The following is a 22,861-nucleotide window of genomic DNA, read 5'->3' as shown; positions in this document are numbered from 1 at the left end:
AGGGGGAGCAGAGCTGAGCCCCTGGCACTCGGATCCTTTCCTGGGGCTGGGCCCTGGGGGACAGGGATGGAGGCCGGGGAATGCCCAAAGAGCTGTGGGGTGGCTCAGGGTAGTGGAGGCTGTGAAGGGCCCTGGACAGAGATGGGGGTGGGGATCAGGGAGGTGGGGGGGGTTGTGGGGAGATGGAGGGGCTCCAGGGAGATGGGGATCCCGGGGTCTCTGGTTTGCCTTTGTCCAAAGTGTGGCCACTGCCGTGTGGGTGGCCGTGCTTGTGGGGCAGTCGCCGCGGGTCACCTGTTGACCTCCCCGTCCTCTCGTACCTAATCCACACCTTGTTGTGTCTGGAGGTAGAACAGGAGAGAGGGACACAGTGCGTTTTGAGCGGGGCTGGGGCAGTGTTCTGTGGGGAGGTTTGCCGGCTCCGCCTGGCCTGGGGACTGCTCAAGGTCCTGGCTGTGGCCCTAGGGAAGTGCGGCACCTCCCTGGCGAGGGCTGGAATGTTCTGGCTGTCCTTGGCACAGGGGCGGGGGCTCTGCGGCTTTGCTGGCCTCTTCTGAAGCAGGCCCTGCCCCCCCCCCATCCTCTCCTCCTCCTCCCTCCCTCCCCCCCAGCGCTTATCAGGGCCTCGCTGGCGGTCTGCCTGCCACCTCAAAGTCACGCCGCCCGGCACAGGCAGGCAACCTCGGGTCATCCAGCCTCGTTGGGGCGGGGGACGGGGGCTGTTGGTGTGGGGCGTGCTCTGAGCAGGCGTGGGGTGTGCCAGGCTGGGCTGGTGGCCCATCAGGAGTTCTCACACACCCAGGCCTAGGTCTGCGCCTTTTGTATGTGCCCTGCTCACTCCCTGGCACAGCTCGGGGCTGAAACTGCCAGCCAGGGTCTGGTGTAGTGATGGCAGGGGCCGCTGAGAGGGTCCGACGGACGTGACTCTCTGGGTGTGAGCAGTGCCCGGGCTGGGGTTCCTTGCACAGCGGAACTCTGATGACCGCTCCCTGTTGTCACAGGACAGCACCGTGGGCACTGGATGTCACCAGTGGGAACAGAGGGGTCTGGACAGGAGGACACAGGAGGGACACTTTGAAACGATCAGAAGGGGCCTGGGTTTGACTGACGCGGAGGTGGAGCTAACTCTGGGAGGTGTCTGGTGCCAGTGCAGAAAGGTCCAGAAAGTGGGTGCAAAGGGTCCAAGGTGGTGGCCCCTGATGTCTTGACATGAAGCTTATTTATTTACTTTGGAGGAACTGGGGTTTGAACACGAGGCCTCAGGCTTGCCCGGCAGGCCCTGTGCCTCCGAGACACTCCTCTGTCTAGAGGCGATGGTGTGTTTTCAGTGATATAGATGCACTGCTGTGGGAATAAGTAGAAATTCAAAAGCAAAAGCCTGTGCAGGGTTCAGGGGCCTTGGTTTCCTTGACATGTTGGATTGGGAGCTCTGTGTGAAGTGGGTGTGATCAGGCTGGTTTGGGGTTGAGAGCTCTGTGTGAAGTGGGTGTGATCAGTCTGGTTTGGGGTTGGAAGCTCTGGTGTGAAGTGGGTGTGATCTGGTCTGGTTTGGGGTGAGAGCTCTGGTGTGAAGTGGGTGTGATCAGTCTGGTTTGGGGTGAGAGCTCTGGTGTGAAGTGGGTGTGATTAGTCTGGTTTGGGGTGAGAGCTCTGGTGTGAAGTGGGTGTGATCAGTCTGGTTTGGGGGTGAGAGCTCTGGGTGAAGTGGGTGTGATCTGGTCTGGTTTGGGGTTGAGAGCTCTGGATGAAATGGGTGTGATCTGGTCTGGTTTGGGGTGAGAGCTCTGGTGTGAAGTGGGTGTGATCAGTCTGGTTTGGGGGTGAGAGCGCTGTGTGAAGTGGGTGTGATCAGTCTGGTTTGGGGTTGAGAGCTCTGTGTGAAGTGGGTGTGATCAGTCTGGTTTGGGGTTGGAAGCTCTGGTGTGAAGTGGGTGTGATCTGGTCTGGTTTGGGGTTGAGAGCTCTGGTGTGAAGTGGGTGTGATCAGTCTGGTTTGGGGTGAGAGCTCTGGTGTGAAGTGGGTGTGATTAGTCTGGTTTGGGGTGAGAGCTCTGGTGTGAAGTGGGTGTGATCAGTCTGGTTTGGGGGTGAGAGCTCTGGTGTGAAGTGGGTGTGATCAGTCTGGTTTGGGGGTGAGAGCTCTGGTGTGAAGTGGGTGTGATCAGTCTGGTTTGGAGTGAGAGCTCTGGTGTGAAGTGGGTGTGATCAGTCTGGTTTGGGGGTGAGAGCTCTGGTGTGAAGTGGGTGTGATTAGTCTGGTTTGGGGTGAGAGCTCTGGTGTGAAGTGGGTGTGATCAGTCTGGTTTGGGGGTGAGAGCTCTGGTGTGAAGTGGGTGTGATCAGTCTGGTTTGGGGGTGAGAGCTCTGGTGTGAAGTGGGTGTGATCAGTCTGGTTTGGGGTGAGAGCTCTGGTGTGAAGTGGGTGTGATCAGTCTGGTTTGGGGTGAGAGCTCTGGTGTGAAGTGGGTGTGATTAGTCTGGTTTGGGGTGAGAGCTCTGGTGTGAAGTGGGTGTGATCAGTCTGGTTTGGGGGTGAGAGCTCTGGGTGAAGTTTGATCAGGTCTGGTTCAGGACGTGGGGCAAGTGAGTGGTCTTGAAGTTGGTCCCGGCAGCTGTGCCTACACTGGGCCCCGCAGGGCTCTGGATCTGTGCCTGGCAGCTGTCAGGGGTCCTGGGTACTGTCTTTGGGGGTCTGAGGGTAGAGGGGGAGCCATGGGCAGGATTCCAGCATGCTGGTTCCCCATTTTTCTTTTGGGGACAGAGTCGTGCAGTCTGTATCTAGGCTCCTGGAGTGTGACTGGCCTCTGGCCCACAGCGTGGGACCTCCAGGTGCTGCTGGAAATGTCGGCTCAGGCTGCGCCCGCAGCCCCCACAGATGGGCCTGGGGCTGCAGCGTGGGTCCTGTTTGGGGCATCAACCTATTGATGAAATGATCTGGGAATCTCCTGCCTTCTCTGTCAACAGGGGCAGAGTGAGGGATGTGCTTCCTCCATAGGTCCCCTATTCCAGGAAGGAAGGAGGGAAGGGAGGAGAAGGGAGGGAGGGGAGGAAAGGAAGGAAGGAGAGAAGAAGGGAGGGAGGAAAGGAGGGGGAGGGAGGGAGGAAGGGATGAAGGAAGGAAGCAGGCAGGCAGGCAGGCAGGCTTGTCCTGGCCCTAGGTACCTGACACACAGTTGTGGCCGTCACTGCCTTGTGGGCTGGCCTTGGTGGCCATGCAGCCCAGCCAGCTGAGGGTCTGATGAGAGAGCTGGGCTGGACCCCGGCCGACACATCTGTGTCTCTGTGGCTTGGACCAGTGAGAGGCAGGTGCTCGTCCGGGTCATCTGGGCTTGGATGGCTGGGCTGAGGTCACAGGACTGTCCAGTTATTCTTGAGGAAGTCTGCGCTGTCCACTTCATGCCCTCCCTCGCTGCCCACCCTGTGCCTCTGCCCACAGTGTGGCTCTGCCCACACTGACTGCATTGTGCAAGTGCCCGCCCAGGGTGGGGCAGCTGGACCTGCAGGGGGGGTGCCGGGAGGGAAGCTGGCCAGGCCTGCCTGGGGAGGGCTCAGGGGACAGGGTGAGGAGCCCGCCCCCCCCCAGCCTCCTGGGAGGGGCCTCTGGACGAGTGGTCTTGGTCTCTGCCCCGCCGTGGCCGTCCCTCTGGGGAGAGGCTGCGACCGAGGCAAGCACAGACCACGCCCCCTGGAGGCCGCGGTGGGCACTGCGGGCTCTCACGGGCTGGGCCTGGCAGCCATCGGGCGCCATGTTTTCCTGGGCTGCTCTGGCTCTGGATGGTTCCTGGAAGCCAGTGCTAGCAGACTGGTCACCTGACAGGTACCTCTGGGTTTCTCTCGTGTGTGTGTGTGTGTGTGTGTGTGTGTGTGTGTGTGTGTGTGTGTGTGTGTGTGTGTGTGTGTGTTGTACACCCAAGGGCTGGGTGGGAACATACAGCCCTTGGCCCTGGCGGGCTGTCCCCCACGGGACAGCAGCAACTGCTTGCTAGAGGAGACACGAGCAGGCCGTGGCCCGCACACCTATTTCCCAGCTGGGGAGACTGAGGCTTGCGACAGAGAAGGGGCTTCAAGGGGAAGGCAGCGTCTGGACCAGCTCTGCCCGGCCCTGTTCACTGAGGCACTCAGAGCTTTTCCCCGTTTTGCAGGAGGACGGGAGGGTCTCGGGGGCGGCTGCTGGCATTCGGGTCGGGGAGAATGTGGGGTTGTCAGGTGAAGCAGCCGCAGGCTGAGACCGGGACCAGGTCAGTACCGTGGGCCTGACTGTCCAAGGGTGTCCAGCCCGAGGCCAGCTTCCCCGTGCCAAAGCAGCCTCCACCCACCGGGTTGGACCCCTCCGGGGAGCAGGGCTGCCTGTGGGTGAGAGGAGAGAGCGCCAGCCTGGCCAGGGGCCCACAGCCGCACGGGCAGTGGGGCGGGTTCTGTCTGTGGTTTTGGATCCTTTGCAAGATCGGCATTTCTACTTCTGCCCGTGGCGTTCCGGTCTGCATGTTCCTTTGTCTCAGGCAACTGTCTGTGTTCAGTGTGGGGCTGGGCACCAGAGCGCACACCTGGCCTACACGTACCGGAAGCTAGCAGCGCCCCTTCCCGGAGTGACCATGAAAGGTGTCCCCAGCGTGGTCCTCTGAGGAGCCCTTGCTCATAGAGTTGTCATGGGGAGGGCCTGAGAGCCCAGCGCAGCGCGTGGAGCATGGGGTCAGTGGGGGTGGGCGTGGTGGGTGGCACCGGCGTGGAGCACAGGGTCAGCGGGGTGGGCATGGAGGGCAGCGCGTGGAGCACGGGGTCAGCGGGGCAGGTGTGGAGGGCAGAGTGTGGAGAACAGGGTCAGCGGGGCGGGCATGGAGGGCAGCATCAGGCAGAGCGTGGAGCACAGGGTCAGCGGGGCAGGTGTGGAGGGCAGAGCGTGGAGCACAGGGTCAGCGGGGCGGGCATGGAGGGCAGCGTGTGGAGCACGGGGTCAGCGGGGCGGGCATGGAGGGCAGCGCGTGGAGCACGGGGTCAGCGGGGCGGGCATGGAGGGCAGCATCAGGCAGAGCGTGGAGCATAGGGTCAGCGGGGCAGGTGTGGAGGGCAGCATCAGGCAGAGCGTGGAGCACAGGGTCAGCGGGGCAGGTGTGGAGGGCAGAGCGTGGAGCACAGGGTCAGCGGGGCGGGCATGGAGGGCAGCGCGTGGAGCACGGGGTCAGCGGGGTGGGCATGGAGGGCAGCGCATGGAGCACAGGGTCAGCGGGGCGGGCATGGAGGGCAGCATCAGGCAGCGCGTGGAGCACGGGGTCAGCGGGGCAGGTGTGGAGGGCAGAGCGTGGAGCACAGGGTCAGCGGGGCGGGCATGGAGGGCAGCATCAGGCAGCAAGTGGAGCACAGGGTCAGCGGGGCGGGCGAGGATCTGCTCACTGCACAGCGCCTGTGTCTGAAGCCGGTCGTGCTGCCAGACTGCTGTCCTCTTACCCGTGGGCTCTGTGGGGCTCGCCCGTCCTGTGCCCCCACGGTCGGTGCCTTCCAGCGGGGTTGGCGCAAGCCCGGGAACGGGCATTAGGGCTTTATGAAGTGCAGGGGAGGGGCGGGTCAGTGCCGTCCCCAGGGGCAGCACGGAGACGGGGTGGGGGCCCAATGTCCAGCTCAAGTTCAGGGCTGTCCTGGTCCAATGTTGGGTCTGGCTCAGACAATGCTCACGGGCGCCAGCCGTTCTGAGTGGCACTGTGGACCCCGGCCACCTTCGATGCTTCGTCCATGCGCCTCCGGCTGGCCTGGCACATGGAGCTTGTCCCCTTGTGCCCAGCCCCCCTCTTTGCTGTGTCTGAGCTCTAGCCTGTGACTTTGGCTGAGGTCACCCCACAGGCCTGCCAGCTGCTGCTCCCTGGAGACCCCTGTGCACCCCCCAATCAGGTCCTGCCCTGCCCCCCTGTGACCTGCCCCCCTGTGACCTGCCCCCCTGCCGCTAGCCTGCAGGTCCCTCCCCGGGCGCTTCCACCCCTGGCTCTGCAGCCTCCTCCCAGCATGCAGTGGGCTGGCACTCACTTCCAAGGACCGGCTCTGGTCAGCCATGAGTCAGGCCTGGCCATTCCCGGGGGCCGCCTGGAGGCCTTGGTTGGCAGCAGAATGCTGGGAGCCCGGGAGAGGGGCTCCAGGGGCATTGCAGGCCGGGAGGAGAGGACCTGGAGAGTGCGTTCCAGTTCTCGGCTGCTGTGGGTGGGGCTCTGCGTGGGGTGCAGGCGTGTCTGTGAGCGTGGGTGTGCAGGGTGTCTGTGAGTGCGGGTGCGCTGGCTCTGGCTTCTGCCGGCCAATGCGGACCGTCTTGCTGTTTTTGATGGCTCCCCCTTCCCCGCGGCTCTGCAGCGGGTCCATCTGCTCGGTGGCCTGCAAGGACCGTTGCCCTCCGCCCCTCCCGGCCGAGCTCCTTTGCTCCTGTAACAGCCGTGCCTGCTGCTGTGTGTCCACTGTGGCTTTGATGGGCGTGGCCCTGGTCGGCCGTGACACCGAACACTGTCCCCCAGAGCCGCTGGCCAGGTCATTTGCACGGCGTTTCTTGAGGTCTATCTTCTCTTCCTGGCTTTCATTTTGATACATGCACATTCATTGTTCGGAGGAGTTGAGCCTCTGGATTCCTCCCCGAAGTACACGCGCCTGCAGCCAGCTTGCTGGCGTGTCAACGCACTGAGCCGCGTTTATGCTACCAGGCATGATTGCATTCTAGATCTAGCTTCTGTGTGTGAGAGAAGCATGCAGCGTCCGCCCTCCACAGTGCCAAGAAGCACTGTGCCCCTAACCTCACGTACGGAGTGGTAACCGCGTCTACAATTCCATCACAACAGCAAGAGCAATGTCAGCCTAGCAATATCACTCCTTTCTGAACTGGATTGAGATAGAGAGAGGCATATGTGTCTATACGTATGTTTCTGCTATTGCTGAGTGACTTCCCCATTCTGGACACCTGCCCTCCTGTCAGCTGTAGGGGTGATGGCTTCTCCGTTCTGTCAGCTGTCTTTTTTCTCTGATGGTTTTCTTTGCTGAGCAGAGCTGTGTGGGGGCATGACTCCATTGGCCAAATTGCTCCCCCACTCCCCTCTGAGCTGCTCAGATCTTCTCACCAAAAACACTCTTGCCAACGGCCTTCTCCTGAAGTATGTCTCCATTTTCTTCTAGCAGTTTCATAGTTTAGGTCTTGCATTTAAGTTTTCAATACGTTTTTGAGCTGATTTTTGTAACTGGTGACAGATGGAGTCAGCTTCGCTCTTCTGCATCAGAGATCTGGTTTTCCAATCCTGTCATTCCTCCATCATGCTCTTACTATCTTTGTTAAAATTTGGCAGACAATAGATGGGCAGGTTTTGCTTCCAGGGTCTCTGTTGTATTCTCTGAGTCTTTGCATCAGATTTTATACCACACTGTTTTGATTCCTACAGCTATGTAGTACATTTTGTGTTTTTAATCTTTTTTTCTCTGGTGGTACTAAAATTTGAACCCAGGACTTCACACTTGCATGCAGGTACTCCTCTACCACTTGAACCACACCTCCAATCTTGTTGTATTTTTTTTGGGTCCGGTCGTGGGGCCTGAACTCTGGGCCTGGGCACTGTCCCTCAGCTCTTCAGCTCAAGACTAGTGCTCTACCACTTGAGCCACAGTGCCACTTCCGGCTTTTTTTCTTTTTTACTTATGTGGTGCTGGGGAATCGAACCCAGGGCCTCATGCATGCAAGGCAAGCGCTCTACCACTGAGCCACCTTCCCAGCCCCTTGTTGTATGTTTTGAAGTCAGGCATTGTCATCCTTTCTGTTGTGTTCTTTGCAATTAGGATTGCTTTTGCTACTTAGTTTTCTTTTTCCAGTGCTGGGCATTAAACCCAAGGCCCTGTGTATGCTAGGAAAGTGCCACTGAGTTACATCTCCAGTCCCCATTCAGAGTTGTTTGTGGTTCCATGTACATTATGTGAACGTTTTATCAATATTGAATTTCCCAGTCTATGAACATGACGTGTCTTTTCATTTTTTTTAGTATTGCCTTCAATTTCTTTCATCTGTGTTTCTCTGTTTACATTTTAGAGATCTTTCACTTTGGTTAAAATTGTTCCTGGATTATGTACACACACACACATATAAATCTATTATATGTAAGATTATTTTCTCTGTGTGATGTGCAAACAGTGAGAGTTTGACTTCCTCTTTTCCCACTCAGATGGCCTTTCTTTCTCTCACCTCAATGCTTTGGAAAGAAGTTTCAGCACTGAATAACTTGATGACAATGTCCTTGTCTGTTTCCAGATCTTGGGGCGGGGGAGGATTTCAGAGCTGAGAGCCTTCCGATCTTAGAGACAGCATTTACATCTTAGAGAGATAACCTTGGATCTGATAGAGAGCCCCCACATCTTAAAGAGAGCCTCCACATCTTACGGCTTTCAGATCTTGCCCATCCATGTCATGTTAGCTTCTGGCTTGTCGTTGTGGACTTCGTTATGTTTAGGTGCTTCCTTCTATGCCAAGTGTGCCCGTTACCTTTATCACAAAGCAATGTTGAGTTTTATCTACAGCTATCAAGATGGCCTTACGTTTTTCCCCCTCACGCTCTCATGTGTTCTCTCATATTTGCTGGTTTATGCATGTCAAACCATCCTTGCATTCCTGGGCTCATTCTGGTTTCATTACAGTGAATTTTCTTTTTGATTTTTTTTTTTTTTTTTGGTGGTGGGGGTGTCAGTTATAGGGATTGAACTCAGGGCCTGGGTGCTTTCCCTTAGTTCTTTTGCTCATGGCTAGAACTCTACCACTTTCTGGTGGTTTATTGGAGATAAGAGTCTTATTGACTCATTCCTGCCTGGGATGGCTTTGAACCATGATCCTCAGATCTCAGCCTCCTGAGTAGCTAGGATTACAAACATGAGCCATCAGTGCTCAGCCCTTTTTGATTTGTCGTTAGATTCAATTTGTTAGGATTTTTTCCCCCTGGTTCTATGGCTTGGACTCAGGGCCTGGGCACTGTACCTGAGTATCTTTTGCTCAAGGCTAGAACTACCACTTGAGCCCAGTACCACTTCTGGCCTTTACTGAGTAGTTTATTACAGATAAGGGACTCACAGCCTTTCCTGCCTGGGCTGACTTCTTTGAACTGTGATCCTAAGATTTCAGCTTCCCAAGTAGCTAAGATTACCGGCATGAGCCATAGCTTGTTAGGATTTTGTTGATGAATTTTGTGTTTATGTTTCTCAAGGATACTGACCTTGTTTATTGTTGTGTCTTTTTCTCATATGGATGTCAGAGTAATGGTGTTTGGAAGGATTCTCTCCTCTTCAATGATGGAAACCATTTAAGAAGAATGGGTGTGAGTTCCTTCAGTGTTTGTTGAACTCAGACGAAGGCTTCTGTCTGGTCCGGGGCTTCTCTCCTATGAGTCTCCTCCAGGAGATGGAACTGTTGGTGTGGAGTGGAGCTGCTGGTGGTTGTGGTCCTGAGCCTCCTTTCTGTCCTGGAGAACATCCTGCCTTGTCTTCCAGTTGCTGGCAGTGTTCTCTGGGGTGGCTGGGCCAAGTGCTTATTCATGCACTGCTGATACGCACATGGTGGTTGATATACATGGGGGCTCTTAGAGGGACCTGCTTGCAGTATTTGCATATGAGTCTTTTCTTTGGTGGTCCTTGGGTTTGAACTCAGGCTTTGTGCTTGCTAGGCAGGTGCTGTTCTGTTCTGCAGCTCTTTTGTCACTGGTTATTCTTTTTTTTTTTTTTTTTTTGTCCATCATGGGGCCTGAACTCTGGGCCTGGGCGCTGTCCCTCAGCTCTTCAGCTCAAGGCAAATGCTCTACCACTTGAGCCACAGCGCCACTTCCGGCTTTTTCTGTTTATGTGGTGCTGAGGAATCGAACCCAAGACCTCATGCATGCAAGGCAAGCGCTCTACCCTGAGCCACCTTCCCAGCCCTCATTTGTCATTTCCACGTCATTTTTAGACTTGCAGCAGAGTTCTAGAACAGCACGGGGTGCGTGTGTGTAGACTCCTTCCCCCAGTGTAGGGTGGCAACTGCACCCTGGGCTCATGGTGGAGCCAGGAGCTTGGCTGGCCTGTGTTCCTGCCGTCTGAGCCGCACACCTTATTCTAGTCCCACTGTTGTGTGTGGTGGTCGCTGCATGGCTCCCACAGGTGGGCACCCTTGGGGAGGGTGGGCAGGTGTGTGGTGGAATGTGCTGGATTTCAGGGCGTGCCCATCGGCCCTCTCTCCATAAGAGGCTCAGGTTTTTCTGTGGAAAACCGTCTGTATGTCTGTTTGCTGCATCAATGCTGCAAGGTGCAGCCTCTCCCTGTCCCTTTGCCAGTCTACCCCCGGGAGGTCTTTAGAATCAGGGTGGCGGGTTGATGGTGAGGTGCGACCCCCCTTGTTCTGCGAGTTCCCTTGTGGTGTGGGGTCATGGGTCATGTTCTTTTGTTTTGTTTGAATCTGTGTTTCTCTAATTACAGTTGACTTGGGGCACTTCAGTGTTTGGAGTTGCACATGCACACATGTGCATGTATGTGCGCGCGCGCATGTGTATGTGTGTGTGTGTGTGTGTGTGCACAAATGGCCCTCCATCTATTTTCCAATTTCCTAGTGTTTCTAAGTCATTTATAGAGTGAGAATCTGCCTTCCAGGAGTTCGCTGTCTCAGCTTCCCTTAGTTTTCAAACGTCTGTGTCCTCAATACATTGATGCTGTGCCCAGGGGGGAGGAGAGGGTCCCCAGGACTCAGAAGCTGGGAGCCGGGTCCTGGGTGGTGGGACCTGGGGGGGTTTTCCTCTGGGCCCCGTCCAGGCCCCCTCCCCCCATGTACCGCTGCCCAGCCCATGCTTCCAGTCTTCCTTTGAAATCAGTGGGGACATTAGGGGGGGACTGTTGGGTGGGGTGGCTGGCTCTGGAGACCCCAAGTTTGCAGGTGGGTGGCAGGGCTGAGACAGGAAGGAGTGCGGGAGAGGGGGAGGGAGGAAGCGGAGAAGCACCTGGTGGAGCTAGTGTTCATCTCTGAGATGCGGGAGATGCTGAGCTCAGTGCCTGGCCTGGCCTGGCCTGGGGAGGGGAGGGAGGAGGGGAGGGGAGGGATGGGAAGCAGAGGGGAGGGACGGCCTGGGAGGGGGTGGGATATTTCCAGAAGGGCTGGCAGGGCAGCCAGGTGAGACGTCATCTCTAGAAGGGGCCTGGGCTGGGCTGGGACACTGTGTATGGAAGTTAGGCCCTGGAAACAGGAGACCACCCCCAGGGCTGGGCAGTGTGCGGGGAGGGCGCGGGGGGGCCATGCCGGGGAACTCATGGCTCTCTCCTTGGCAGTGTGGGCTCGTGGAGGGCTGGGAGCCGGTCTGGGCTCAGACCTAGAGTCTAGGCCCTGCCCTGCCCTGCCCTGCTGCCTCCACTCAGCTCTGCGCCCGGCTGCGGCCCGGGGAGCCGCTGGTCGCCGCCTTGAACCTTTGGGTTAGGGTGAGGGCTTGAGCTCGGGTTGGGCTCAGGTTTGGGTGGGGGTTAGAATTGGGGTTAGGGTTAGCACCTGGGTTGGGGCTAGGTTAGGGCTCTGGCTTGGGTTTGGGTTTAGGGTATGGGTGATGGCTGGGCCGTGGCTGAGCGGGGGGGGGGGGGCGCTGTGGGGAGGAGGCCCGGGCTGCCCCGAGGGGAGGCTGTGAGGAGGAGGTCCGGGCTGCCCAGGTGAGGGGAGGCTGTGGGGAGGAGGCTTGGGCTGCCCCGGCGAAGGGAGGCTGTGGGGAGGAGGTCCGGGCTGCCCAGGTGAGGGGAGGCTGTGGGGAGGAGGCCCGGGCTGCCCCGAGGGGAGGCTGTGAGGAGGAGGCTCGGGCTGCCCCGAGGGGAGGCTGCGGGGAGGAGGCCCGGGCTGCCCCGGGGAGGGGAGGCTGTGGGGAGGAGGCCCGGGCTGCCCCGGCGAGGGGAGGCTGTGGGGAGGAGGCCCGGGCTGCCCGGGTGAGGGGAGGCTGTGGGGAGGAGGCCCGGGCTGCCCGGGTGAGGGGAGGCTGTGGGGAGGAGGCCCGGGCTGCCCGGGTGAGGGGAGGCTGTGGGGAGGAGGCCCGGGCTGCCCGGGTGAGGGGAGGCTGCGGGGAGGAGGCCCGGGCTGCCCAGGTGAGGGGAGGCTGGCAGCTACGTGGAGGACATGCCCTGCTTTTCTGGGCAGCAGGCAGGAAGCGGCAGCCAGTGTGGTCTGAGGGTGGCGGCCGGTGCGGGGTCTGAGGGTGGCGGTGGGTGAGTGTCCGCGGTTCCCGTGTGGCCCGGGAGAGTTGGGACGGGTGGGGGGTGGGGATCCTGGGGCGGCGCTGGGACGGGTGGGGGGTGGGGATCCTGGGATCCTGGGGCGGCGCTGGGACGGGTGGGGTGTGGGGATCCTGGGATCCTGGGGCGGCGCGTGGCGGCAGAGGCTGGCGGGCAGGTGGCAGGTGTGGCAGCACAGGCCGGCGCGGGGCTGGCTGGTGTGGAGCAGCCTTGGGGACAGCAGGGGACCTCGGGCCCTCACCGGCGCACCCCACAACGCACACTGCTGTGGGAGGCTGGTGAGGGTTCTGGACTTGGGGTCGGGATAGCTCCCAGACTGGACAAGGGAGAAGGGGCTGTGAACCCCGGAAGCCCACGGAAATCCGCTGCGGGGAAAACCCGAGCGGGCGAGGAGGCGTACTTGGAGGCTGTGCTGGGTGGTGCTGTCGCAGCCGTGTGAGAAGAGCTGAGGACAGATGTTTCAGAAAGGCAAAAGTGCATGTGCAAAGGCCCTGGGGTGCCATTCAGCTGGGGGCCAGCGTATCATGAGGGGAGTGGAGGGCAAGGGGAGCCCCTAGCAAAGGGGTCGGGAGCGGGTCACCGCAGGAGCGCTGCGTGGCCAAGGACAGGCCCGGAGGATCCAGGAAGGGTTCCCTCAGTTTCCCCTGGTGGAGGGCACAGGTGAAGATGAGCGCAGGAAGGAGTGGGAGGACGTGAAGCGCTCTTCCCTGGCCGGCTGGAGAAAGAGGAGGCTAGGACTGGGGTCGGGGCCTCGGCCCAGCAGCTCTCAGGCTGCTTCCTGTGGCCCCAGAGCTGGGGGGAGGGGGGGAGGGGGGCCCACACCCAGGTCCTGGGGCCTTTGGGCCTGAGGACAAGCCGCCCACTGCCCAGCCCCCGCTGTCACCTAAGCCCCAGCCACGCTGAGGCGGTGCCGCCCTGCCGTGCCCCCCCCCCCCCCGGCCGTCAGGAGCCAGCAAGGCCCTGGAGCCGGGTCCCCCGAGAACCGTGGGGCCGGGGTCCCCCAGCCTGGCCTTGCATTGGGTAGGGAGCTAGGCCCCAAGAAGAGAGCCCCGAGCCCCAAGCGGGAGCCCGCAGCTCCCTCCCGCCGGCGTGCCGGCGTCTGTGGGTTCCGCTCCCCAGGCCTGAGCCCCTTCCGGGGCAGTTTGGGGGCTCCCGGGCAGGCTGGAGTGGGGAGCTGGGTGCTGAGGGTGGAGGAGGGGGAGGCTGGCACGAGCTGGGCAGGGCGCCTGCGGGCTCCCTCGCCAGCCCTCCTCTCCGGCCTCGGTTTCCTTGTGAGTGGACAGGTGGCGGTCCGGGTCTCCCCAGGGCCACGCCGAGCCTCGCGGCCGGCCACGGGTGCCACGCACGGCGGACTGACTGTCTTCCAGCAGCCGTGACGTGGCTGGGCGGGCGTGCAGCCTGCCCCATCCCGCGCTGGCCTCAGTGAAGGCCGCCCGGGCCTAGCTGAGCCTGCGGAGTGGGGGTGAGGGGGGCGGAGGGGCAGTGGTCAGCGCGCGCTCTGGCCATGGCAGCGCTGCGGCCCCTCAGGGCTGGGGGTGTGGCGCGTGCCTGTGCGTGTGCGCACACGCGTGTGTGCCTGTGCGTGTGCGCGCGTGTGGCCTGTTTCCCCCTCACTCCCGGGCCCTCTTCTGAGCGAGCGTTCGCCGTGCAGGCACACGGGAAGCCTTTGTGCTGTGGCGGGGTTTAGTCTCCTCGTGGCTCGGAGGTGGACGGGTGGCGGAGCCCCTGTGTCCGGCCTCTGGTGCTTAGGGGGTCCCCAGATCATGGGGACAGACCCCCCCGCCCACGGGCTCCCCCCTGCACTGACGTCCGGCCACAGAAGGCGCCCCCTGTGGCTGCAGCAAGGAAACGCGGCTCCCGCGCAGCCCGCGCGGCCCCAGAAGGGCTTGGGGCCCCTGGAGTGTGGCAGCCACGTGGACCCCAGTCCCGCAAGGCCCATGGCCCTGAGGGGAGGACTAAGGCTCACAGGCCGCACGCGGCCTCCCCTGTGGCTGGAGTGGGTTTCCACAGGCTGCTGTGGTGTCTGTAGCAGTGGCCAAGGGGGATGGCCGTGGAGGTGGCCGTGGCTGTGTCTCCGTGGTGGTGTCTGTGGTGGTGTCTGTGGCGGTGTCTGTGGCAGTGTCTGTGGCAGTGTCTGTGGCTGTGTCCGTGGCTGTGTCTGTGGCTGTGTCAGTGGCTGGCTGTGGCGATGTCCGTGGCGATGTCTGTGGCCGTGGCCGTGGCTGTGTCCGTGGTGGCCGCAGGGGCACCAGCTGTGGTAGTCAGGCAGGAGATGTGCTGATCCGGGCCCGTGCCCCGCCGGGCCTGTGGGGGCCTGAACGTGGGTACCCCAGCTGCTACCCCGCCGGGTCCCCTCCACCCAGCATGACGGGGGCCAAATGGGGGCCACATTCCAGATATGGGCTTACTTTAGAAGAGGATTGTTCAAGCCGGGTGCTGGTGGCTCACGCCTGTCATTCTAGCTACTCAGGAGGCTGAGATCTGAGGATTGAGGTTCAAAGCCAGCCCAGGCAGGAAAGTCCATGAGACTCTGATCTCCAGTGAACCACCAGAAAACCGGAAGTGGCGCTGTGGCTCAAGTGGTAGAGCGCTTGCCTTGAGCTGAAGAGCTGAGGGACAGTGCCCAGGCCCAGAGTTCAAGCCCCATGACCAACAACAATGGGAAGAAGGGGAGGGGAGGGGAGGGGAAGGAAGGGGAAGGGAGGGGACAGAAGAGGAGAAGAGGGGAGGGAGGGGGGGAGGGGAGGGAGTCCTCTGAGCCACCAGATCCCAGTGTGGGTGGTGTGCTGTTCCAAGGAGTCGCCCACTGAGGAGAGCAGGAGCACGCTCAGATGCACGGAGCAGAGTGGTATTGCAGATTCTGTCCTCTCCCCCTCCCCCTCCCCTCTCCCCCTCTCCCCCTCTCCCCCTCTCCCCCTCTCCCCCTCTCCCCCTCTCCCCCTCCCCCTCTCCCTTTTTCTTTCCACACTGCCCACAGCTTCTTGCCTTGTCAGTTCAGCACACGGGGTGTCCTTTGGCTCGGAGGACGGTAGTAACCCCGACCTTGTGTCGTGAGGTGCCCTTTGCTTTGCGGGAGGCAGGGATTTATGCAAAATTCAGGTCTGAAGGTGCCAGAAGACCGCGTTGTGGTTCAAGCGCAGCTCAGGACAAAGTGGGGCAGGGGAGGTTTTGTCTGGCGTGGTTTTGGTTAATTTGTGGTGTGATGGGGTGATGCTCAGAGGGGTCGCCAGGCCCTTGATTCTTTTACCGGGTGGGGGTGTGAGAGTGAGTGTGTGTGTGTGTGCGCATGCGTGTGTGCGTGTGCGTGTGTGTGTGCGTGCGTGCATGCGTGCACGTGTGCACGCGTGCATGTTTGCGCGCGTGTGTGCGTGCACATGTGTGCGTGCGCGTGTGTGTGCGTGCGTGCGTGCATGTGTGTGTGTGTGTGTGCGTGTGTGCGTGTGTGTGTGTGCGTGCGCGTGTGTGTGGGGGGGCATGCGCTTCCCAGGCCTTTCAGCCCCTGGGCGGGGGGGGGCGATGCCTACCCGAGGCCCCACCCGATTCTCCATCCTGAGTCTCAGGCCCTGTGGTGACCTCGGAGGTGGTTCAGGAGGCGCCTGCAGTACTGCGTGTGCCTTCTGGGGTCCCTGGGTGTCCAGTGGTGTCACTGGGGCCTTGCAAAGAAAGGGCTTCTGTCATTCAAGTCCCTAAGAGGAGGGCCATCGGGGGCTGACGGGAGTCCTCAGGAGCGAGGTCCAGGGAGGAACAGAGGGGGTGGGCGGGGGGAGGAGGGGAGCAGCCCCTGGGCTTGCCAGATATCTTGATTCCTGGCCCGCCTGGCAGGCTTGGGGCCCAGCGTCCTGCGGGCTGGGCGGTATGGGCCGGGCTCAGCGAGGTGGGGGGAAGGTAAGGAGGGCATTTGTCAGGGGACATTGCAGAATCTTCCAGAGTGACCTTTCCTGGAACACTGAAGAGCTCCCAGATGAGGCCGGAGCCCAGCGCGTCCTGCCCCGATCCGCGGGGCCATGCACCCGGAGCCCAGCACGTCCTGCCCCATCCACGGGGGCCACGCACCCGGAGCCCAGCGCCTGGAGCCCAGCGCGTCCTGCCCCGATCCACGGGGGTCACGCACCCGGAGCCCAGCGCGTCCTGCCCCGATCCACGGGGGCCACGCACCCGGAGCCCAGCGCGTCCTGCCCCGATCCGCGGGGGCCACGCACCCAGAGCCCAGCGCGTCCTGCCCCGATCCACGGGGGCCATGCACCCGGAGCCCAGCGCGTCCTGCCCCGATCCACGGGGGCCATGCACCCGGAGCCCAGCGCGTCCTGCCCCGATCTGCGGGGGCCACGCACCCGGAGCCCAGCGCCTGGAGCCCAGCACGTCCTGCCCCGATCCGCGGGGGCCACGCACCCGGAGCCCAGCACGTCCTGCCCCGATCCGCGGGGTCACGCACCCGGAGCCCAGCACGTCCTGCCCCGATCCGCGTCCTGCCCCGATCCGCGGGGGCCACGCACCCGGAGCCCAGCGTGTCCTGCCCCGATCCATGAGGGCCACGCACCCGGAGCCCAGCGCGTCCTGCCCTGATCCACGGGGGCCACGCACCCGGAGCCCAGCGCGTCCTGCCCTGATCCACGGGGGCCACGCACCCGGAGCCCAGCGCGTCCCCCGTGTCGCTTAGCTAACACGCCGCCGCCCGTCCCTCGCGGGGCTCTGCACACTCCGGCTCCAGGCTCCGGCGCAGCCAGGGCGGGCGCCTTCGGGCAGCTGGAGGCCGCCGTGAAAGCCGTGGCCGCGGGCCTCTCCTTTGCCAGCGACCCGTGACCTCACCTGTCACACGTGGGCCAAAGCGTCCAGCACACCGACCGCGCTCACCCTGCCAGGCCCAGCACACCGACCGCGCTCACCCTGCCAGGGCCCACCCCTCTCCGCTTCCAGAACCTTTCCTTCCTGCCACACGCAAACTCTATCCCGGACCAGCACAAGTCCCCGCCTCCCCCCGCCCTCCTCTCCTCCCCCCCCCCCCCCCCCCCCGCTCTACCACCAGAACCACGGCTCTACTTCTGGCTTTTGGGTAATTAATTGGACATAAGAATCTCATGGACTTTCCTGCCGCGGCTGGCTTTGAACCTTGATCCTCAGATCTCAGCCTCCTGAGTAGTTGGGATGACAGGCGTGAGCCACCGGCGCCCAGCCCGGCTTGTGTTCTTTGTTTTTATGCTGAATAGCCGGGGCATACAGACCCGGTGGTGCCCTCTGAAATGCCCGGCGCTCTGTTGGCTAGCGTGGGGGCCGGGCCATGGGCGCTGGGGCCTCTGAGGTCCGGTACGTGGGGTCTGAGGGCACCCGGGTGGAACCTCTGGAGGTGCCAAGCAGACGCGGGTGCGTGGGGGTCTCCAGCGGCCCCCCTGCCCCCGCCTCAGGCCGCAGGCCCAGCCTGCCAGCGCTGGCCCGGCCTGGCAGCTCTGCCCGGTGCCACCCCCGGAGGCCTGGACCGCAGCCCTGGCCGGGGGCCCGCATTCTTCCCGGTTCCCAGGGCACCTGGCCACGGAGATAGCGGGACCAGCGATGTCCGATAAGCGCGGGTGTCCCCACGCCCGGCCCAGGTCACGCTGCCGTGCTGGGAACAGGCGGGCCATTGTGCCAGAGCCAGCGACTGGCCGGGCAGCCATCAAGGACAGGGGTGTCCTCTTAGGGGTGCCTTTTGTCCAGCCTACGCTCCTGCCTGTCCAGCCTTTCTAGAACACGGGGCCATTTCTTTCTTCCTCTGGGCCTCAGTTTTCCAGTTCCTCGGGGGATATTCTGTGTTTGCCTGACCTTGGGGTGCCCGGACGCGGAGCTGCGCCCTGCGTGGACGTGTGTGTGTGTGTGTGTGTGTGTGTGTGTATGTGTATGTGTGCAGTGCGGGGTGTGGGGCGCAGGGCTGCTTGGTCCTGAGCTCTGTGTGTGTGTGTGTGTGTGTGTGTGTGTGTGTGTGTGTGTGTGTGTGTGTGTGTGTGTGTGTGTGTGTGTGTGTGTGTGCATGTGTGCAGCGCGGGGTGTGGGGCGCAGGGCTGCTTGGTCCTGAGGGGGGGTGTGTGTGTGTGTGTGTGTGTGTGTGTGTGTGTGTGTGTGTGTGTGTGTGTGTGTGTGTGTGTGTGTGTGTGTGTGTGTGTGTGTGTGTGCATGTGTGCAGCGCGGGGTGTGGGGCGCAGGGCTGCTTGGTCCTGAGCTCCCCAAGGGCAGGACTCTGCCCGGCGCGGCCGCCCTGAGATTCCCAGCGCTGCTCAGGGCAGAAACATAAAGGGGCAAATAAGATAAAACCCATTTAACCCGCGGGAGATGCGACCCAGACGTGGGGCCGCAGAGCTCCCGCTCCGGCCAGCAGCCGGCGCGGTACTCACATACTTGGAGAAGCGCTTGGCGGGCCGGACTCAAAGCGGGAGCAGGGGGTGGGCGTCTCCCGTGGGCCTGGCCTGGCTCCCCCACACCCTCGGCCCGGCCCGGCCGCCTCCCGTCTCAGTTCTGTGTCCTGTTCTGTCTGTGCCCCTAACGCCCCCTTCTCCTGGGGAGGTGGGGCTGCCCTGTCCCCTGCCAAGCCTGCTGGCCCAACCCCCCTCCAGTCCCCAGACATAGGGCGGGGGGGCACAACCACCGCCCGTCTGTAGCCGGGAGACTGGGCCGGGAGTCGGGGTGCTGTGGCTCCCCGGGCTCTTGGGGGCGAGCGCTGTCAGGCCAGCTGCTCAGCGGCCCCGCAGGACCGGCCAGAGCAGGGTCAGGGCCAGGAGGCCACGCAGGGCACGCTGGGGGCCACGCCACACCCGTCACGGAGCTGATGACGTGTGCGTGGCGTGTGTGAGTGTGTGCAGGAGAGGGTGGAGGCCGTGGCAGGGGGCGGCTGCAGGGGAGGTGGAGCAGGGCTGGGGGCGGGGGCTGCGTGGGGTTCAGGAAGGGCTTGATCTTCCCACAGTCCCGTGGTGACCCGTCGTGCCTGGCTGTGGCAGCCGGCCTCTCCCCGGTCCGGGGAGGTGGGCTGGGCTGTTGCACTGCGGGGAGGTCAGCCTGGGAGGGGCAGCCTGGGGTCTCTGGGGTCCCGGCTGCTCGAGGGCAGGTGTGCAGAGTGAGCGCAGACTAAAATCCCCAGGATGGGGAGAGCTGCTGGGCGTGCGCCCCCGGCATCTCGAGGGGTCCCTGAAGCCATGGCAGGCTCCCCCGACCTGTCCCCCCGGGACCAGGGCTCAGGCCACGTGGGAGGGGGTGCGGGGGTGCGGGGGGCTCCCGTCGGGGCTCCGAGCAGGTGGCAGACGGCAGTGTGCTCCCACCCCGCTGGGGGAGGGCTAGCCTTGGAGGTCCAGCCGCGGCCGTCCCCGCTGCCCCAGCCCTGCCCTCCTGTGGCGTGTGGGGTGGGTGTGTGGGGCGTGCGGGCGCCCTCAGCCGCTCCCTGAGACAGCGCTGCGCACCGAGCGTCCCGGTGAGCGGCGCTGGGGCGGGGTCCCCGGGCTGCCCGCGCCGCTGACACCCCCCCCCGGGCTGCCCACGCTGCTGACACCCCCCCCGGGCTGCCCGCGCCGCTGACACCCCCCCCCGGGCTGCCCGCACCGCTGACACCCCCCCCGGGCTGCCCACGCTGCTGACACCCCCCCCGGGCTGCCCACGCTGCTGACACCCCCCCCGGGCTGCCCACGCTGCTGACACCCCCCCCGGGCTGCCCGCGCCGCTGACACCCCCCCCGGGCTGCCCGCGCCGCTGACCCCCCCCTCCCGTCTTGCAGCTTTCTCATCGTGCTGGTGTGCCTCATCTTCAGTGTGCTGTCCACCATCGAGCAGTACGCCGCCCTGGCCACCGGGACCCTCTTCTGGATGGTGCGTAGTCCTTGCCCGGGAAGCGGGGGGAGGAGGTGGGCGCCCCGGGGGGAGCCCTGCCCTGCACCGGCGCCCCCGCCCCACGCATCCCCCCCCCGAACTCCGCAGCCGCCGGGCTCGGAGGCCGTGTGTGTGTGTTTCTGCCCCCTCAGAGCTTCACCCACAGCGCGGGCGTGACTGAGCCCGCAGCGCCCCGCACCGCCAGGCCAGCGCGGGCGGCCTGGTGGTCACCTCCGGGCCGAGGTGTCAGGCCGGGGCCTCGGTTTCTGGGGCGACCCGCCCTGCCCCCCGCGTTTCCTTAGTCTTTCCCGTTGCTTCTGCTGGTGAGTGCCAGGCTGGGGGTCGTGGCTCCAGCCGTCTCCGGCGAGTGGGGGGAGGCCTGGGCCCGTCTCTCCTTCCTGGGCACCGTCCACCGCCGGCATTTGTGGCCAACTTCGCTGTAAGCCAGGTGCAGCCCCTGGGGGGCAGGCCTCTGCACCCCACTCTACTGGCCCCCCAGGGCCACGAGGCACATTCCCGAGTCCCAGCGACTCCCGCTGATCGTCCCTCACGGAGGATCGCGTACCCGGCCGGGGTGTCGGCCAGGCCTCTCCTGCAGTGGGGGCCTGGTTGTGGCGATGGTGTTGGATCTTATCCAGTGTCCCCCCCACCATCTTATCCAGTGTCCCCCCCACCATCTTATCCAGTGTCCCCCCCACCATGCTGTCCCCTGCGGCGGCCTTCCTCCCGGCTCTGCCTGGCCCTGGAATCTCTGGAGTCTGAGCGCCATCTGGTGGCCACTCTTGAAACCGCAGTCCTGGGGCAGGCAGGCAGTGTGCTGGCCGGACGCCCCCCTGACCCCTGCAGGGCCCTCGCCCGCATGGGCAGCACCCCTGGCTCCTTCCAGTGCCCTCCGGGCCCCCAGCACCTCGCCCTCAGCCGCGGGGTGGAGACCTTGTTCAAACGTTCACGTGTTGGCACGCACTTGTGATACAAGGGCAGGTTTCTCGGCAGCATTTGCACACCCACCCACGGTGTGCATGGCGGGCTCACCCCGAGACCACTGGCCCTCCCCACCTCCCACTCCTTAAGACATGAGCCACGGGTTTCCTGTTTGGTTCATTTTCATACGTGCAGATGAGCCGATCAGCTGGGTTTGTGTACCTGTCCCTCCATCAACCCCCCTCCTGCCCCCTGCCCGCCCCGCTGCCCACCCCCTTCCCCACCCCCGCTGTCCACCCACGCCCCGCCCTGCTGCCCACCACCCGCGCCCCCTCGGGGTCTGCCCTCCATGCATTGTTTGCTGGTATTTCAGATGTGACAGTGTTACATTTTACTCAGAACAACTCTCTCCTTGATCCTTTACTAATCCGCAGCTTCTGTTGGGATTTTTTTTTTTTTGTCAGTTATGGGACTTGAACTCAGGGCCTGGGCACTGTCCCTGAGCCCAAGGCGAGTGCTCTACCACTTTGAGCCCCAGCGCCACTTCCAGTTTTCTGGTGGTTCATTGGAGATAAGCGTCTCACGGACTTTCCTGCCTGGGCTGGCTTTGAACCGCTTTTCTCAGATCTCAGCCTCCTGAGTAGCTGGGATGACAGGCGTGAGCCACCAGCACCGGCTGTTGGAAGTTGCAATGTATTTTGGAGTTATTCAGCCTGCATCTTTCTTTCTCTCTATTCCCATGTCACCACAATCATGTCCTCTCTCTGTTCATGTACACACACACTTAGTATACACACCCGTCTGCAGTGTGTGCACTCATGCACCTGTCCGTGCATATGTTTATGGTGGTCTCATGTTTCTGTAGCACCCTCTCCCCTCTACACCTGGAAATAGGCTTTCTGAAGCATTCCCTCTAAGCAGTACTCAGACGACCTGAGCCTTCCAGAAAGTTCCTGTTAGAGGTAAACTCCAGTAGGCACTGCCTCCCGCTTCCTCCCGCATCTTCCCCCAGCTTGCTTACTGGCGTCTGGCGCCACAGGGCCGTTGCACGGCTCTGCCTCACCTGGCTGCTTCTGTGATACCTCAGTGTGGGGACGCGGAGCGAGGCAGCCGTGGGCTCTGGCCGTGGGCTCTGTGGGGTCTGGCCGCGGGCTCTGTGGGACCCAGCCTCGGGCTCTGTGGGACCCAGCCTCAGGCTCTGTGGGGTCTGGCCGCGGGCTCTGTGGGCTCTGTGGGTCTGGCTACGGGCTCTGTGGGGTCCGGCCGCGGGCTCTGTGGGGTTCTGGCCGCGGGGTCCGGCCGTGGGCTCTGTGGGGCCCAGCCGCGGGCTCTGTGGGGCGGGCCGCGGGCTCTGTGGGGCGGGCAGCAGGCTCTGTGGGGCGGGCCGCGGGCTCTGTGGGGCGGGCCGCGGGCTCTGTGGGGCCCAGCCGCGGGCTCTGTGGGGTTCTGGCCGCGGGGTCGGGCCGCGGGCTCTGTGGGGTTCTGGCCGCGGGCTCTGTGGGGCAGGCCGCGGGCTCTGTGGGGCGGGCCGCGGGCTCTGTGGGGCGGGCCGCGGGCTCTGTGGGGCGGGCAGCAGGCTCTGTGGGGCGGGCCGCGGGCTCTGTGGGGCGGGCCGCGGGCTCTGTGGGGCGGGCCGCGGGCTCTGTGGGGTCTGGCCGCGGGCTCTGTGGGGCCCAGCCGCGGGCTCTGTGGGGTTCTGGCCGCGGGGTCGGGCCGCGGGCTCTGTGGGGTTCTGGCCGCGGGCTCTGTGGGGCAGGCCGCGGGCTCTGTGGGGCGGGCCGCGGGCTCTGTGGGGCGGGCAGCGCCCTCAGCCGGCCGCGGGTCACCAGGTGGCGCTCTTGTCACGTGTCTTTCAGCAGCCACTGGGCCTCAGCCCAGAGGGCTGAGTTGTAAGCCCAAACCGCAGG

The 22,861-nt window shown here is 63.1% G+C and overlaps 1 protein-coding gene across 2 annotated transcripts in view; it reads left to right on the top strand.

The window, feature by feature from the left end:
* Kcnq1 (potassium voltage-gated channel subfamily Q member 1) overlaps nucleotides 1-22,861 on the top strand; it is a 277,059-nt gene that overhangs the window by 11,996 nt on the left and 242,202 nt on the right. For both annotated transcript variants that reach the window (XM_070009681.1, XM_070009682.1), the window contains exon 2: nucleotides 19,943-20,033. In XM_070009681.1, coding sequence (XP_069865782.1) covers nucleotides 19,943-20,033 — 91 coding nt within the window. The remainder of the gene's footprint in view (nucleotides 1-19,942; nucleotides 20,034-22,861) is intronic.

Source organism: Dipodomys merriami, unplaced genomic scaffold (genome assembly GCF_024711535.1).
Source record: "Dipodomys merriami isolate MVZ:Mamm:240054 unplaced genomic scaffold, mDipMer1.0.p SCAF_78, whole genome shotgun sequence".
Classification (NCBI taxonomy): Eukaryota; Metazoa; Chordata; class Mammalia; order Rodentia; family Heteromyidae; genus Dipodomys; species Dipodomys merriami.
Note: the sequence above shows the minus strand (reverse complement) of the source record. Positions and strands in the feature narration are given on the sequence as shown.